The 18597-nt window shown below is 38.7% G+C and overlaps 2 protein-coding genes across 2 annotated transcripts in view; one reads left to right on the top strand and one right to left on the bottom strand.

The window, feature by feature from the left end:
- Nucleotides 1–15125, top strand: part of TARBP1 (TAR (HIV-1) RNA binding protein 1) — a 34513-nt gene extending 19388 nt beyond the window's left edge. The window contains exons 18-30 of the mRNA XM_021391119.1: nt 2515–2714; nt 2854–2925; nt 3808–3928; nt 5322–5432; nt 6435–6584; nt 7769–7855; nt 9122–9318; nt 9691–9772; nt 10675–10846; nt 11111–11302; nt 12079–12203; nt 13331–13467; nt 14739–15125. Coding sequence (XP_021246794.1) covers nt 2515–2714; nt 2854–2925; nt 3808–3928; nt 5322–5432; nt 6435–6584; nt 7769–7855; nt 9122–9318; nt 9691–9772; nt 10675–10846; nt 11111–11302; nt 12079–12203; nt 13331–13467; nt 14739–14904 — 1812 coding nt within the window. The 3' untranslated portion in view covers nt 14905–15125. The remainder of the gene's footprint in view (nt 1–2514; nt 2715–2853; nt 2926–3807; nt 3929–5321; nt 5433–6434; nt 6585–7768; nt 7856–9121; nt 9319–9690; nt 9773–10674; nt 10847–11110; nt 11303–12078; nt 12204–13330; nt 13468–14738) is intronic.
- On the bottom strand, nt 15685–17028 carry LOC110395979 (cytochrome c oxidase assembly factor 6 homolog). The gene is made up of 2 exons (XM_021391120.1): nt 16811–17028; nt 15685–16157 (listed from the first exon to the last, which is right to left on the bottom strand). Exons 1-2 carry the CDS (start codon nt 16952–16954, stop codon nt 16062–16064), a joined length of 240 nt encoding a protein of 79 aa, XP_021246795.1. The 5' UTR covers nt 16955–17028; the 3' UTR covers nt 15685–16061.

Genomic DNA, 18597 nt, shown 5'->3' on the forward strand with positions numbered 1-18597 from the left:
ATCTGAGAATGAGGTTGAGGATAAACAAATGGGACTTGAAGCAAAAAACAGTGTTAGCTCTATTCTGTGAGGAAGTAAAAAGATTTGTGAAACCTTCATGTCCAGTCAGCTTTTTCTCTTCTGCTGTTGAAGGTAATAGCAAACAGTTGAAGGGAATCTGCAGTGCAATACAAATAAAGATCAAAGTGTGTATTTTTAAAATGTTGTTAGCTTTTAATGTTTGCCAGCTTGAGCAGTTTCAGACTAAAGGCTTACAAATGAAAGACTTTACATATCTATTGTTTGTTCTTGTAACACAGAAAAAGAAAAAATAGTGTTTCTCTCATTTTTAGACTTCTACTTTCAGTAAAACCTGGGTTGTTTTTTTTTTTTTGGCTCTTGGTGTTATACTTACTTTCTGCGCTCTCTGAATTTCTTTATTCAGGATTTGTCACCTGTGCTGACAAAAGCTGTTAACGTTCTGGGAAATTTTTCTAAGAGTCTTTAAGAAAATATTTCCTTAGATGGAACATCACAGCCCTTTAGAATTTAAATAGATGCTATTAAGTAAGGTAGCTTTTAACTATTTAACTGCCATTCTAAATTGCTTCCCCCCCCCCCCCAGTGTCCAAGTGTAAGAAACAACAAAAAAAATTATAGACACCCTAGAATCGAGTTTAACAATGCATAGTAATAACTGCTTGCATACTTTGGAAGACAAAAAAATATTTTTACTATTTTTGGAAGATGCATATAGTTTTCTGTATCTGTATGTTTCTGTATGTCTTTTTTCTTCTCCTCTGGACATGAAATAAATGTTTGCTCGGAGCAGTTCACAATGACTGTAAGGACATTTGTCAGAGCATTAACACTTCATAAATTAGTTACCTATATATATGTGGGTGCTTAGTATTGCTGTCTTGTGCTGCTTTTCACTTAGCACAGAAGTTACACCAGATCAAGTTGCAGTTTTGCCTTGAACTATGTCCTGATGTTAGACTTGTATTTGTAAACAGTAAATAATGTATAAGCTTTATTTTCTGCTCACTTTCTTGAAATGAGCATTCCTGTCATCTGTTTTAAGCAGTAAATAGTGCATTGCATTTGTAGTCTTAACCCAAGCCAAAATAGGACGTGTATACGTAGGTAGGTAAATATCTCTTTAAGTTCTAGAGATCTGTTAGATTAGTCTTTTAATGAATATTTACAATTGGCAGTTGTATGTGGCAACTGAGCTCTAGCTAGTTTACTTTTTTGTTTTTCTTTTTCTTTAATTTTAAGAATTGCCACCTTAATTTCAGCATTAGTATTTCAGACATCATGATTATGTAAGGTTTATTTTGCCAGTGTTGAGTCTCTGTGACAGCTCTCCCATTGTCTGCAGTGGGGCATACCACGGCAACAGGCATCAGGAGGTAATGAAGATCTCCTGTATTCAGCAAAGGGCATCTGGTTGAGCCACCTTCTGCCCCTTCATAAGAAAATGAAGACAAAGTTCCTAAGCAAGTGTCTACTTACATATATTCTTATCCCACTCCTCAGCAGCCTTTTTTTGCCATTGATCCTTTGTGCAATGGCTTTTTAGTTTTAGATAAAGAGACAGGAAAAAACTGAAAGTGCCTGATTCTGATTGGCTACAGAAGTGTAACTTTGTCTGCCACAGTGCACTGACTTTTCACAATAACTGGAGGGGGTGGTATGAAGGGATACTTTTGAGCCAAAAAGGAGGTATTGCTGTACAAAATACAGAAGGTCTTCTACAGAGGTGCCCAAAGCACTGTGGTTCTAGGCTTTGTTTCTCCTGCCTTTTTTTCCTTTTGCCTTGTAATTATGCAAATGCTAATTGTGCTGAAACTCAAATTTCCTAAATTTCTCACATACAGATGTGAACTTCACGTGGATATAATCCTCATTAAAGAGAATTAGCAGTGTGGATACATGTGGAAAAAAACTGTTTAATTTTTTTCTAAATTGCTAAGGACTGATTTGAAAGCAGCAGCTTTATGTACTCACTAAAGTAAGCCCAGGTGCTTCCTTCCCAGGAGATTCGTGAAAAGTCTGCTTAGATTTGTATAACTCTTTGTTCTGTTTTCTTCTTAACGTAAGCATCTTGCGCCTGTTGTTACCCATTCACCTGTCAGTATAAGCAGAGAACTGTAAATCAATTCAAGACAACATTAACCTAAGGGAATCTCGTGTGCAGGAGGTGTTCACACCTGCAGTAATAGAAGGACAGAATGGCTTGGGTTGGAAGGGACCTTAAAGCCCACCCAGTTCCAAACCCTTGCTGTGGGCAGGGCTGCTGCCCAGGGCCCTATCCAACCTGGCCTTGAGCACCTCCAGGGATGGGGCACCCACAGCTTCTCTGGGCAGCCTGTGCCAGTGCCTCATTGCCCTCTGAGTTAAGAACTTCCTCCTAATATCTAACCTGAATCTCCCCTCTTTTAGTTAAAAACATGTTAATATTGCAGTAGTTTTAAATGATACTAGCTTTTGTGGAAATTAGACTTTTAATTTTCAATTTCTTCTTTTCAGATAATACTCAAGCTCATAGATATGTCCACTACAAAAACTGGAGTCTTCAACATAGTCCTTAGTCATTGTTGTCAATCATGGATACTTCCCACTTTTGATAACAGAAGTGCTGCGAGAAACGCTTTCTTAAATGCTGGGAATTACTGTGAACTTATCACTGAGGGTTGTGTCTTTGGAACTGTATTTAGGAGAGATCAAAGGTATTTTTTTAATACCATCAGATCCACGTGCATGATTGTTTCTTCTAATTTTGTGCTCTTTGCTTTCTCTTAATTTTTGAGATTTATTTTCTGTGCTATTCTGCAAACTTCATTGCTTTGTCTTTTTTCTTCTGAGAAGACTTATTCAGGATGTGCATGCCTTCATAGAAAATCTTGGAGAAAAATGTGCAGCAAATGTTGTTACTGAGAGGTATGTATCTTATATTTAGTGTGAATTATCTTAATTACTACTGATGCTGATTAGAGCATCAGGAATGATACTGATATATCTGTAGCTTTAAATAAGAACTAAAAGGCAGTGGTGTCACATCGCATTGAAAATTCAAATACCGAATACAGAAAGATAAGTTATTTTCAAGCAAATATATCCAGTCTTTTAACGTGAAGGGGACTGAACTACTACTTCATTTTCACCTCATAAAAATAGCATGTTAGGATGCAGATATATTATCATATTGTGCTGATGTGTAACTCATTTTTGCAGATGTGACAGTTAATAAACGTAGGCTTTAATTAACGCAGCCACATTTGGAGCTTGACTTTTCAGCATTGGCTGTAGGCACAGTACTTACCAAACCTTTTAATGAGACTATTTCTGTAGAAAATTGTTTCAAGCACTTATGTGATATTAAAGACCTATACATAGAAGTAGTGGTAAGTTAACTGGAAGTCTTAAGTTTTCTTCGTCAGCAGTGATAGAAAGACATCAGAATTCTGGTTTGAGTTATTTGCACGTTCTGTCATCTCACTATAGACAACACCACAGCCCTAAGATTACACAGTCCTTCACAGGAATTGGGTTGCTTACTTTGTTTTGCCTTCTAGTTCCGCTTCCCAGATTTCCCAGTCTACTTACAGTGTTCACAGTTCATTTCAGAATTTGGCAGTCTATTTGGCATTACCAAAATTACAATATGCATCCATCTTAAAAGATGAGCTTTGATTTCTTGCATGGCCCAGTTTTTGCCACAATTGAGAGCATCACATGCATGCTCAGGATACTGTTTGTATTTTTTTAATTTAGAATTTATCTTTGAACAGAACGTTTGTCTTTTAAATTGATATCTTACAGTACAAACCGAGATGATCACTACGTACGGATTTGTGCTATTAAATTTCTGTGCTTGTTGGATGGATCAAATACCTTGCATAAGAGCTTTATGGAAAACATCGTCATCAAACTACTTGAGAAAGTAAGCTTCGTTTCTCTTGGTATATAAATGTGATGTTAATGTAATTATTAAAATGCTAAGTACTTGCAGCTGAAAGGGCTTTTTTACAGTTGTTTGTACAGTGTCTGTAAATGTGTCCTGTTATAACTTTTTTTATTATAGGACATGAGGTAGCTAATTCAGCCAAACGTGAATGGTAAAAATAGTCTCTTTTAGGTTTATTTGTGTCTCTTTAGGGGATGTTCTAGCTTCACTGAGTATTATCCAAATTGAAGAACCTTCCTTTAGCCTGCATTTTGAAGTGCTGCGTTTCACTTCAACAACTGCAAACAACTTTTTGAATAGCAAGATCTATTGTGTCCTTGGAAAGCCTTTATAAATGATGTTAACGGAGAAGGTCAGGGTCTGATTTTCATTTGTCGTAACTGCTGATGTATTGATAGGAGTGTAAAATCATTGGTAACTGACTACGTATCCCGTGCATTCTGGTACTGTCGTATTCTGTTTTTGTCTGAAGAATGAGAAACGGGTGATCCTTTATTAATTCCCTCCTGTCAGTTAATCAGTAGAGAAAAATTGATAGTATTTGTGTTATAAGTGGAAAATGTGACCTGAGATTTAAAATAGATTTCAATTCTTTCTCAAATGGCTGAGCATTTAAATTAAAAAAAAAATACATTTTAACATTAATATGAGATTCGTATCACCAAATCACTTTCTTTAAAAAAAAAAAGTGAAGGAGATAATTTTGAGTATCGCATTTTAAAGGAAGGCCATAAGAGTACGTAAGGAAGGAATCTAAAGCTGTATGAGAATATGAATTTCAGACTTTTTTTAATGCTTCGTTTATTTAATCTGTTTTCTTTCACACAAGAATCTTTTTTGTTGCAGGATATCGATTTCTGTCCCAAAACTAGAGCTGCAGTTACAGGCTCAGGCCTTACAGTTACAGGCTATTGTGGCTAAGCCCTTTTTGAAATATAGACTCTAAAGTAGAAATGCTTTAGTTTGTGTACTAATCACTTAGGATACCCAGTTCTGGCTTCATGTAACTAAATGACAGCTCGAGTCTTCATTCTCCATATTATCCAGTATTAGTGTAATTGTTCATATACAATAGGTGCTGTCCCTACATGAATTCTTCATCTTTCTACTCTGCGAAGATTCTCAATACCTAACATTTTAATGCTCCTAAGTAAAAATACAGAGTGGGATTGTCTTATTTCCTCAGCTTTTCATGAAAAAACTTCAGAATTTATTTCTATATTATCGAGGATAACGTGTTAGTCCTTATTATGTATAAAGCTTATACTAGCTGTGCAGTAGATGATGCTCTTCAAGTACAGTTGAATATGTTTCCACGTCTTAAATTTTAAAGGAAGGATACTTAATAATACTTTTAATTTACTTTCAGGATGAACTGGTGTCCAGATCTAGAACACGCTATTATGCTAACTCATTACAGCATAGAATTAAAAACCGGGCATGGCAGATGCTCTTAGTTCTTTTTCCGAAGCTGGATCAGGTATTACGTTTCACTTTAAATACTTTAAAATGTATTTTTTTGAGTCTACTTTTGAGAAGTACTGAGTGCATTAAATTGCGACAGAATATAAAAGACATCTAATCTCTGTGGCTGATGTAGAAGTTTTGTCAATCTCATTCTTTTAGACTGAAATAATGGATTGATGCATTTCCAGAGGTCGCTGAAACCTGGATCTTGTATTTGTGAAGATTGAAGGCTGGGTTGTTGAGTCTAGCTAGGGCTTTTTTGCTCATCATCTGATTTCAAGCTTTTCATTTAGGAAAAAATGCTACTACTTTATGAATATCCAGAGAACAGAGAAGTTCTAGTTTCATGTAATGCTTCCTCGTAATAAAATGTTTGAAAAGCGAACTGTCATAAAGTCATGAAAAACCGAGAGTCCCTGTGGGTGTTAGGTATAACTCTTAATTTTCACTGGCAATTTGGATTGTGTTAGTGGGTACTGTACTCAGCCTTCTAAGGACATACTTTGGCAGCCTTGTGGTGACTCAGGTTCTTCCTTAATGGTGCTGTCATCCCACTGCACTATTGTATCCATGAGTTTGGTCATTCTTTACTAGTCATCTCCATCCGTCAGTTAAAACTATGAGTGTTAAGTATGCTTTGTGAGGAATCTATACTTAAAACAAACAAAAAATCAACCAAACCTCTTTTCCTCAGTTCTTCTGCATGAGGAATAGAGAACGGTATGGTACATGATTCTAATGTGTGTGCTATTTAACTTACCTGTGCTATAGCAGGGCTTCTATAGCAATTTGCTGTCTGATCCCAGCCATGTTTATAGCCTTTTGCCTGTAAGTATTACCTGCATAATTAACTAGTATAATAAAGAAATTAGAAGGTCCTAACATTTTTAGTTTGAGTATTGGAAGTATTTCTAGTATTCTTATAAAGCTGAAAAATATATGTATATTTTTTCTTTTTCTTCATGGAGATTACTCTAACAGTATATTAAGTGTTTGTCTGGTTTTATTTTCTCAGAATTTCTTGTGTGGAATCCTTGACAAAGTCTTTCAGGCTGGATTTGGTAACAATCAAGCATCTGTGAAGTACTTCATTGAATGGATTATTATCTTGAGTCTACATAAATACCCCCAGTTTCTCAATAAATTCTGGGACTGCTTTTGCTATGTAAGAAAGAACTTTGGTGTTCACTTAAAGTAATTTGAACGAAAAAGGATAAAGTTTTGTTTTGGGCAGATTTTGTATATGGTGCCCAGAAGCCAGGAAAGGATTAACTGGAGAATGGTCTCGGTAGCACTTCATTTTTTGTCTTTGGATACTTCTTTAAGTAATCACCTTTAAGATTTGACCTGTAGAAATAGTAAATAACCTGTACTGATGGTCTTGAATGTATATTAGCATTGTGTATTTGAGCTGAGTAGGTAATGTGTGCTTGCACCAACTCCACTGTACAGGAAGACATTGCTTAGGGAGCCCTGCAGAAGCTTGCCACTCAGAACAGTTATTGAGATGTGTCTTCTTCCTTATCAAATACAGATAGCATCATTGGTACTGTAATTGTTTTTTAGAAGCCAAGCAATAGGACAGGATATTTTAAAAAATAAATGAGTAATTCTAAAAAAAATTGGAAAACTATGTATGCATTTTTGCCCAAAATGACACAGGAATTTAACACTACTGTGTGACAACTTTGCTCACTAATAAAGCGTGCTGTTTTTTCCTCCACAAAGGGGACAAATCTCTATTTCAGTGTATATTGAATAGCTTTTGATGCATTGAAGGTCAAATCGATCTAAAAATTCTCTACAGTTTAAATCTAATAACAGTACAGTCTGATACAAATACCTAGGAGACATTCATCATGTTTGTTTTTAGTGAGATCACTTATTTCAAACTGAAAGGTTCTTGAAGCTTCTGCACAGTTTGGGTCTGGCAGCACGAAATTCATTGTGCTGACTTTCATAAAATGTTCTAGCATGCCTATGAGAAAATGGTTGGAGCTGCCATTATGAAAATACATCTCTTTAAACTGGGTGGGAGGTGGGTTGTTGTGTCTTGTTGAGTGTTTTTTGTTTGTTAGGTTTCTTTTTTGAGGGGAAGTACAATGACTGCATTTAATTATAGTTCATTTGTACTGCTGCATGCTTTTTTTTTAATGTGTTTGTGAAAAGAAAATAGCGTTAGAAAAATGTGATTTTAATCTGATGACTTAGTATTTTAGTGAGCTTTGCTGTGGAAACAGTATTTTTAAAAAGTCAAACTATAGATATTGCAGCTGGAAAACCTGCTGTGAAAGCTTATATCATTAAATAGAGTGTATTTCTTACCAGTTGAGTTCTTTTTCCTTTTAGGATGAAGAAAAGCTTAAAACAAGCATCTGTACATTTTTATCAGTGTTATCACATTTTGACACCATCCTTCAAAATACCTCTGAAAAGGTAAGATTTTTTTAAAACTTGTTTATTCAGTTGCACTTCACTTGAATTTCTGAAATAAAGCCCTTTTTTGCTGTTTGTCTTCAAAAACTTTTTAATACCTACTTTCTCTTCGGGTACCTTTTGATATGGAAAATAACTCTTCTTGCTATGTCTGTAACATGCTGTTACTGAACGTTAGGTAAATGGCAGGTGTTTTGGATACATAGGGCCTTGATTACCTGTGAGCTTTTCTAGGACAGTTATTCCAGTTCAGTTAAGTATGTGGATGCACCTGGGGTTGTTTTTCCTTGTTCTTACTTAATTTGCATGAAATGAGATTCATATTGCCTGGAAGAAGGTGCTCTTTCTACAGCATAATAACAGTCATTATGGAATTCTTTAGAAATAGCTAGTCTACATTAATTTTAGATTCTATTTTATTTGGAAGCTTCTTTGTTTTGGATTTTTTTTGGTTTGTTTTTGATGGAACTTTAAAATAGGGGATAAAATACAATTAGATATTGCTTGGAAACAAGTACAACACGTCTGTAGCAGTCCTGGCATTTATTTTTCACTGTTTGCATGTGAGGAGTGGCTGAGGGAGCTGGGATTGTTCAGTCTGGTGGAGGCTCGGGGGAGACTTTGTAGGCCCTCTACAGCTACCTGAAAGGAGGTTGTGGCGAGGTGGGAGTTGGCCTCTTCTTCCACGTAACTAGCGATAGGGTGAGAGGGAATGATCTGAAGTTGTGCCAGGGGAGATCCAGGGTTGGATATTAGGAAACATTTGTTATCTGGAGAGTGGTCAGGTGCTGGAACAGGCTGCCCGGGGAGGTGGTGGAGTCACCGTCCCTGGAGGTGTTCAAGAAATGTTTAGATGTTGCACTAAGGAACATGGTTTAGTGGGGAAATATTGGTGGTAGGTGAATGGTTGGGTTAGATGATCTTGGAGGTCTTTTCCAACCTTAGTGATTATGTGATTCTATACATGTGCAAGATAAACTTCCTAAGCACTAGAAGTTCAACAAGTTAAGTGAAAGTTTCCATATATGCAGAATAATAATCTTTAAAGCAACCCAATGCATTTTCAAAACGCAAGTGGGCTTGTAGGTTTGTACCCTCGTGAGCAGAAAGAAGGAAATTATGTATCTGTACATACAGATGCTGTTAAAGCTTTTGGACTGAAAGGCTGTTTTCAGAGGAAAGAACCCCATTTCTTGGGCTACCTACTGCTCTTCTTCTACACGATACATTAAGACTTAACAGAAATGAAAATCTTCTGTTTTGTAGAAGCCGGTTCTGAAGAAAGCCCTCCTGGTAGTTCTGCAGTGGTGTTTCAACCATAATTTCAGCGTCCGACTTTATGCACTAGTTGCACTTAAAAAAATCTGGGGTATGTGCAGAATGTTGCATGTGGGAGAATGTGAAGCCCTGACACCAGTTATTGAATCGAGCCTTCAACAAGTGGAAAACATGCATAGCACAGGGTTAGTAACAGTTCTTTGTCTTAGAGCTCTATTTTATTTTTTTTAATAATGGACTTAAATAACCAAAAGTCACTCAGCTTTAGGCCACGTGCTAGTATTCAGTTTCCTTGTGAGACCTAGATGAGATACCCTTTCATTGCCAGACTAACTTCTGTTAGAATTTGGAGACATGTGAGGGACCTTTCTTGAAATGTAAACTTATTTCCTGAATGCTGTAGTTTTAAAATTGGCCCTTAACAGTTAAAGCACTTATTTTCCATACAGTATATAGTAATTACAATCAGCTTGCCCTATTCCAATTTAACTACTAAAAAAATCCAGTCCATTGCATTTGTTTTTTTGTGCATCACGCGTTGCTTTCTGCAATTGCAGGAATGCTAGAAGAAACTGGCAGCGAATCCAAGAGCATTTCTTCTTTGCAACATTTCATCCACTCGAGGACTATAATCTAGAGGCAAGTCTAAAACAACACCATTGTTTGTCATCATATTTGCATAGTTCTACAAGTGTATCTTGAACTTTCTTTGTATGCTGTAATGTAGGGGAAATAGTGATTGACTGTTACTCACTTAAAACTCTGAAAAAATAACTTCACCTAAATCGTCATGGATGTTACGTTAAGAATGCTGTTTAATTCTCTAGTTCTATGCTAAAAACCTTTGTCAGTGAAGAAAAGGTGAGCATGCTGAACATGCCCAGCTGTGTGGGAGTTAATCAAATGTTCTGTTTGTGTCTGAAAAAGTTACCACTACTAACTGAAGACCTGAGTCACATAGGAGTTGTTAGGATTTTTGACGCTTCCATTCTTAAGGGGAAAAAACAACAAAGCAACAGGCTGCTTAACTAAATTGTTTAATGTGAATGGGATGGAGATCTATAACTTACCGAGCATCTTTTCTTACCGAGCATCTTTTTCAGCTGTATATTGAACTATAGCTTAAATAACTGAAAGCTGAATAAATGCTGCGGTGGACAGGATGCAAAAATAAAAGTGCAGATAAAAATAAGAGATGGAAGTATAACTTAAAATAGAAGAGAAACATGAATGTGAAAAAGGATATGTGTTTTGGCAGCAGCAGTGCTGTGGTTCAGAGAAGGAGTCGACTGGTTACTTCTGTTTCTGAACACTGATGCTCTGTGAGGTATTTTTGTGAAAATTAACTGTGCTAGATAGGACTGAACAAAATTGGGCAGCAAAAATCTTGAAGAACAACCAGAAAAAAGCCAGGCTGATACAAGTACTGAAATCAGCAAATGACAGGTAAAAGATGTGTGCTATAAAATTGCTCGGAGTTGGATTATCTGTTTTGCTTTCTTTGAGTGATGCTGTGCTGATAACACTGTGTTCCATTGCAGACGATATTTTACACTCTTCCACGCCTGTCAGAAGTTGCTGAGGATGAATGGATCTCGCTCTGTAAATTTGAGAGATTCACTGACATTCCTTTGCCACCAGCGTTTCAGTGGTATCGTTCTCGAACTGAGCTGCTTGATCTAAAACCAAGTGACTGGTCTCAGCAAGACACGGGTAAAATACAGCTAATATATATTAATTGTAGTATTAGTTTGTGGCGTAATAGCTGTAAATTTCTGTACTGAATCTGAATTTAAAATGCACATGATCCTTACGCTATCCCACTGTAGTAGTCTTGAATCTGTATGAGGAAAGGATTTGCCGTAAAATAATAATAGGCGACTTTCATGTTGTCTGCAGTATTACCATTATTACTATACTGAAGCGGTAGCTTCACTACCACTTGTATATCCATCTGACTGATGTTTGTTTTTGTAGGTTCAAGTTCAGCTGATGCAGACGGCCAAACAGAGTGGACTGATGTTCAGAAAAAGATTATACCCTGGAAAAACAGTACTCCTAGTTTAGACCTGGAAATGGTATTACAGGACCGTGCTGCTAAGCTTGGTAAATCAAACAGCAGACTGATTGTGGTGGCTTCACTTATTGATAAACCTACCAATTTAGGAGGTAAGGTTGAATGGGCATTTTTAAACTTCTAGTTTAGACCTTAGAGCACAGCTGGCTAATAAGAATGAATTTGAAAAAAAAAAAATAAAAATTTAGTATGTTGGTACAAGAGAACTGTTTTAGTACTACCCAGAGAAAGAGATGATTATTCTGCAAAAACACGGTAACAAAAAGAAATGTTACCTGTTTCAGGAGTATTCAATAGTTTAGACTAGGAAATACAATAATACTGACATGTAGCATGCATTAATTTAATAGAACTTCACCGTAAGTCACATGATTTACAACAATTTATTACGCTGTGCTTGCTGATGTCAGAAAAATAGGCCCATGAGCTGGTGCTGTACGTGCTACAGTGCAGTAATGCGTCATTCTCCCAAGTCTTTCATTTAATTAGTACTGGATTTAGAGCTTAATTGTGGTGTGCCTCATCCGTCTGTCCTCACTGAGGCTTTTACAGTGACCCGCTGCTCTGTGTGATTAGCAGTGCAGAAGCATGCTGCCAGATGTAGAGCTTACAACTTTCATCTTTCTGCTTAGTTACTAAACATTTTCTTTTTGATAAGATGGATGGAACAAATTATATTTATATATATATATATATAACCATATAACCTTTTGGAACAGTCCTAAAAAGCACCTGAAACTGATAAAAATAACGGCTAAAATAACAATTTATTTTTAGATTTTGTCCCTTTTTACTTGCTAAAACATCATGTTTGCTCAGTGTTTGCTTTGTTTTCTATACGAAAATCACTTTAATTCTTCTGTTGTAGGTTTATGTCGTACAAGTGAAATATTTGGGGCATCTGCCCTGGTTGTTGGCAGCCTTCATTATGTACAGGACAAGCAGTTCCAGCATCTGAGTGTTTCTGCAGAGCAGTGGCTCCCCCTCGTTGAGGTGAATGGAAACTGCTTAACAGCTCAGAAGTGTGCGGTAGCCTTGAACGAAACAAATGCATAGTTCAGTATCTTACTGTTTCCCTCTGCAAAAATGAGCTTTTTTTTTTATTTAACAAGCTCCTTTTTTTATTTAACAAGCTGTCATTTCTGACACTTAAAATAGAATATTTTAAAGTAACCTTTGGGTCACCTCATACCAAAGAATTTTATAACTTTACATCGTTGTGATTGAATTGGTGATGTGAGCTGCCACTATTACAGCTTATTCTGTGTTTTATCGTGGAGCATTGGAATGTAATGTTTATTTATAAAAGTCGAACAGCACTTAATTTATCTTAGTCCATTACTTAGCCATTGAATTTGCCTGAAGCTAAATCGTGCAAAGCTTTTAGAGCCTATTATCTAGCTTATAAAAATGATGAATTCAAGACGTATCTTTAATATTTGGGAGAAAACATGGTTGTGATGCTTTATTAATTTGTTTTTCTGTGTCAGCTATGCTTAAGTCATTTAAAAAATTCAGTTAATATTTTTCATGGTGTTTATTTTCAGCATATTTTTTTCCAGAGCAATATAGCTGTACTGTGCGTGTCCATCAGCATTCTGTTTTAGACAACACATTTTTATACCCAATCTCTGCACAGAAGCACACTGGTAGAAATTTTGTTGCGTGAAGAAATTGAAATCTAAAACAATATGCAGTTTAGACAATTGCATGAAGAAAGAAGTCAGAAATTCTTTACTTGAAGCTATCAGAAGTTGCAATACAGGCACGTAAGACAGCTAAGTGGGCTGCAGTACTGGCTGTTAGGTTGTTCCGGGATGAAATTTCCATGGTTAAGTGAGAAATGTGCAGCCTACCCCATGCAAAAGTGATTAGTCTGCATTCAGATAAACTTGGTCAAGGCTTGTAGCTGTAAGAAGTACAGAGATTGCACTGTATCTATGGAGTAAATTTTAGTGACATTATGTGCCTTTCATGCTACTGCTGAAGAACTCTGGAGATAAAACTCATTTAAGTATAAAAAGCGTCCAAGTAAATCGCTTCTTTTATTTACAGTAACTCAGCAGCTTACAAATGGCAGCTTTTAAATACTTTTGTATTTGTCTACTTTTGATGGACAGGTGAAACCTTCTCAGCTCGTTGATTATTTACAGCAGAAGAAAACAGAAGGCTACACTGCTATTGGTGTGGAGCAGACAGCCAAAAGCTTTGATCTTACAGAATATTGCTTTCCAGAGAAGTCACTGTTACTGCTGGGGTAAGAACATGTACATGCTTTTTGTAAATCAACCTTACTATCCATCCAAATGCCCTTCTATTACTCGTAGTCTGCTTATGTGAAAATCAAGTGTTGCTGGTAAAGGTGGAATTGTAACTGGAAGCAATTGGAAGCAAAGAATTTGGCTTCACTTGGTAAAGAATGGAAGTATGGATGTCTGCTCCTGAAGAATGATCCTTTCCCTCATACTCAGTGACCATTCCATACACTGCAACTCTTTTGTTTTTTTTTAAACGAATGCATGTAGTAAACCCCATGGATTAGTTTTCCAGCTTTGGCAGAGGTATCATCTGTTTCCTTTAGTACTATGCTGTGCATAAGCTGCAGGTAAGCTCAGCAAGAAGGACGGCCTGTTCTTCCTGCTTGCTGGGTAAGGAAATGGAGTGGGAGCATGCACTGTGAGGTGCTTTCAAAACCCATGAGGCAGGCAGTATGTAGTAAGCAGGATGCAGTATCAGGAACAGTGTTTGCTGATCAGTCAGAGGCTGTAAAAACTGCAAAGAAAAGCCATAACCAGGCAAGCCTCAGATGTAGACATTTCTAGATTGCTTTACCCTCCCTTTTGTCACAAGTCAGAAAGATCCTACAGCTTTGAGCCACTGAGTGAGATCAGGAGGAAGGGCCTCCTATCTCTCCTAAGGATGAAGTAGGCAGAAATACCTCTGGTTTTTAAACTTTCTCTTATATGCAGTTTGTCTTCAGAATGTAGTTCTCATAATCACTTTGTCCTCTTCTACTTAAAAAAGCATAGCTTTAATTACTGAAAACCTTTTATCTTCTGATGTGCTTATTCTGGAGAGGTGAAACATTTCAAGATGCTGGTGAGTCTGACATTCCCTCATACCACAACCTCACCACAAGTAAAGTGGGCAGCTGAGCTCCCCTGCAGTGCCAGCAGCTTCATGCCTATGTCATTTCATTTATAGCTGTTTTGCAGTGTATGGATGGTTCAAAATGAAGGCAGAGAGGGAGTCCCAGTGCTGGGTATCTGGTTGTTGCTGGCCCAGTGAAATAAAGATGAAGTGCTCTACCAGTTTTCCTACATCCCAGCTTGTTCAGGTTGCCCATTCAGGTCGTCTTTGTTTCAGCAATGTATTATTGCTTTTTTTTAAAAAAAAAAAATAGTGACTTGTGCTCATATTTAGAGGCCAGCAATTTTCCAAATGGTATTTCACTGCTATCGTGACTCACATCTGCTTTTTGGAACACCTGCCTTCTCCCAGACACAGTCGCTATTTCTTTTTCACTAGAAATGAACACGAAGGAATCCCAGCAAACCTGATTCACCACCTGGATGTCTGTGTGGAAATTCCTCAGCAGGGTATTATTCGGTCACTCAATGTTCATGTAAGTGGAGCTCTGCTGATCTGGGAATACACAAGGCAACAAGTGATCAAGCACAAACAACAAAAATAACTGCCAAGAGTTTCGTGCCTTATAGTACATCTAGGTGGCTTCCTATGGTGCTACAACATGGGGCTCTGAAGAGAAAGATACAACTCAGGGTGAATGAGGATTCTTAAATTTTGCATGTTTCATTTTCTGCAATTCAGAGTGGTTTTTAAATGCCTTAATACTTTACCTCCATAAATAAACTGTTGCATTGGTAATAAACACCGTTCATATTGTTCGTGGTATGTGACAGTACTACTTTGCAAACATCGTTACTGGATTTCTACTGCAGTCAGGTTGTGACAGTTGTGCTTGAAACTCACGCTGTGCCTTCTGATAACCACAATCAAAACTGCCTGTACGCTGAGTGAAGTGGTGAATGTCTCCAGCACCCGGAGAGGGGATGCACATTATGCACTTGAAGGGGCAGTACAGGTAATTTTCCATAGCGTAAGTAAATTTAAGTGCCTTTTGTGGACAAACTTACTGTTTAATGGAGTTGCTTCAGTAAGGTCATTAAAAATACTAAATTACACAAAAGGCCATAACGTGTAATAAATAACTGTCCTGCTCAGATTGAAAGCTGACTGTTGCGGCTAACAAAAATCTCAGCTTATAAACAGTGAGCATACTCAAAATATGTACCTTAAGCGTTATATGGATGGGACGCATGAGGTCTTTTAGATGGCTGCTGTTTTGTCAACTGACATCTACTTTAAGCTGGCTTTTAAAGTACTTTGAAATACCTGGCCAGTGAAAAATGTGAATTACATATACCATCACCACTCCCTTTTGACAAGGAAGCAAAGTTGGCAAAGCTTTATTGGGGAAAATTCATCCACTTAACAAAAAAAAAGCGCTTGTACGTGTTCTAAAAAGAACAATAAATGAATGCTACCGCATAATCATTTATTCTTGCAAAGCAGTGACTGGAGTTACAAACTCTAAGCCTCGGGTTTGTGAACAGCCCTGCACCGTACTTCTTTGTCTCATACTCATGAAAAAGTTGTCCACGACCATCTTTTTTCAGCAGACACGTGAGGCCTTGCAGCAGGAGCAGCAGCCTGCATTTTAGGAGGATGGGTTACCAGTTCTTAAACTCCAGCAGGCTCTGTTGCTTTCCCCTGCTTCTTCCTGCCACAGATCTGTGCTTGGTAGATGTACTTCAAAAAGCGGAGTACCTAAGACTTCCCAGCGGTTTCTGGAGGATGAAACCCTTCTGTTTCCAGCTTTTGTTTGTATTTTAAAAAGTCTCTTCTTTTGTCAAAGTGTTTAACCTGTTCAAAAAGAAAAAAACAACTGACGTTCATCTTAAGAAATTAGCAGAACGAGAGCTTCTGTGCATCATAGCATGACTGGGGAATACTCGGTTGCTGATCACTGAATGTAAGTAGGACTTCATCTTTCTCCTCGTGTTTGGAAAAGCAGGCCCTTGCCTTGCGGCTTTCACTGCTGTGAGCAAAAGCTGTGGCTAACAGGGCAGTCCAGCAGCTTTTCCATGGTTTCACAGGCAAAGCACTGCATGCGGCACTAGCTGTGGCCTGGACCACAACTGCAGCATTCAAGTACAGCCACTGGGCACCGGTTTTTAATCTGGCCTCCGGGCATTAGCTCCAACGAGGAAGGCGGGGAGGTGCTGGAACGGGCCCAGAGGAGGACACGAGGAGATACAGAGGGCTGGAGCACCTCTGCTATGAAGGCTGAGGGAGTAGGGCTTGTTCAGCCTGGAGAAAAGGCGACACCGGGCAGACCTCAGTGCAGCCTTCAGTACTTGAGGGGAGCTTACAGGCACGAAGGGAACTGACTTTATACGCGGCCGGATCGCGAGAGGACGCGTGGTTGTGGCTTTAAGCTACCGAGGGGAGAAGCCCCCGGCCCGCGCTCGCTGCCCGCCCCAGCACCCGCCCCGCGGACGGCCGCGCCCGCTCACCCACTGCTGCGGGCACAGGGACTCGAAGGCCTGCCTCAGCTTCTCGCACCGCGGCGCGTCCTCCGTGTGCGTGTCCAGGCACCGCCAGAACTCGTCGCGTGCCGCCCAGCACGCCTTCCTCTCCGCCATGGTGGGGGCCGACATGCTCCCAGCATACAGCGGCTGCGGCCCGGCCCAGCGACGAAGGTCAGAAGCGCGGAAGCGGCGCAGCGCGCATGCGCCGGGCGAGCCGGGGAGGCGGGGCGGCTGGAAGAGCCTGAGGGAGTGGGAATGAGCATTAGAAAGGAAAGGGGTGTTAAGTAAGTCTCAAGGCCAAACCGTGCGGAGATAGTGAGCGTCAGCTGCGTTTCGGACTTGAAAATTTGTGCTCTGTATAACGTTTAGTTATTGCATTCATGAAACAGAAGGAATGGTGTGATTATGTACAATTAATCACAAAGCCAAAATAACACGTCAGGGATGCTGGTGGTAGTTGGTTCTGTGATCACCTGCAGCCCAAAAACACCCACTGAAGGCACTGGTAAATAACTCTGTGTAATAGATATTATGGAAATTCAGCAGTCTCATTTTTAGAAATTACATGGACAGGAAAAAAAAAAGACAGATTTCTCTAATTTATTCATAATGACAGCGTTTCCATTTGGTTAAAATGCTATTGTAAGGGGGTGAATTTTGTTACTGTTGTCAATTCTAAGTACCTATGTTTAGTTTTTTACTTTCAGGAAATGTGCCCAGTAGTAAATGGGACATTTATAACAGCCAGGTAGAGGCAAGAGTTCTAGGAGGATGGAAGGCTGAAGTAATGCCAGATTTCCTGGGAGAGCTGCTTGCCGTAACTGGAGCCTTTGAGTTACATTTCCATCTGGCAGTGACATGGTGGGAAACAGCAGACTGTCTTCTACTGCAGCCCTTGCTAGGACCGTGTTTGAGTGAGTTGTGTGGGGTTTGTTCAGCAGGTCAGCTCTCAGGTTCTTTTGTGCCTACTGCTGTTAATTGGGATGCAGCGCTGTGTGCACTTTGCCTTCTAATTAACACAGATCTCTCCTGACCTGCAGAGACATTTATCCCATATTTATCTGATAGGTACCCAGCAGATTCTGGGTTGGAGGCCATAATGATTTCCCCGTTCCCGTCTGAGCAGTCAGCATTGTTTCAGGTCTCTTTAGCACTAGTAATGAAAGCACTCCTTCAAGTACCACAGCTGTGTTCTACTTTGTGCTTATACCAAGAACTCAGTTAATTTGTTTTCCTTGCATGAAAAGACTCAGATACAGCCTCCCTTAGGTTATGTTCTTTATCCGTCATAAATTTTCAGTGAATTTCATTTGAAATAATTTGTTCTTGATGCAATATTGCGGTATGCTCAACTGCTTATTTTGCCAGAAACAATAAAGTAATCTTACCTGAGTTACCCCAGGGCATCTTCTTCTCTTTTTGAGCACCAAGACATTATTTTTGAATAAAAAATTATGAAAAAGTGTAGCATGAGAGAATCTCACATCAGTTCAGCCTGAAGAAGAGAAGGCTCTGGGGGGACTTCTCTGTGGCCTTCCAGTTCTTAACAGGAGTTCATAAACAGAAGGTGGACCAACTTTTTACATGGTCTGATAGTGATAGGGCAAGGGGGAATGGCTTTAAACTAAAAGAGAGAGATTTAGGTCAGATGTTAGGAAGAATTCTTTTACTAAAGGAATACTCTGTAGAATGCAGTCTGAAAACCGTTAGGCTATCTAGAGGTTATGACAGAGAAAACAATCCTAGCTGTTCAGGATTCTTTCAAGGTGATG

The sequence above is a fragment of the Numida meleagris genome, chromosome 3, assembly GCF_002078875.1.
Source record: "Numida meleagris isolate 19003 breed g44 Domestic line chromosome 3, NumMel1.0, whole genome shotgun sequence".
Lineage (NCBI taxonomy): Eukaryota > Metazoa > Chordata > Aves > Galliformes > Numididae > Numida > Numida meleagris.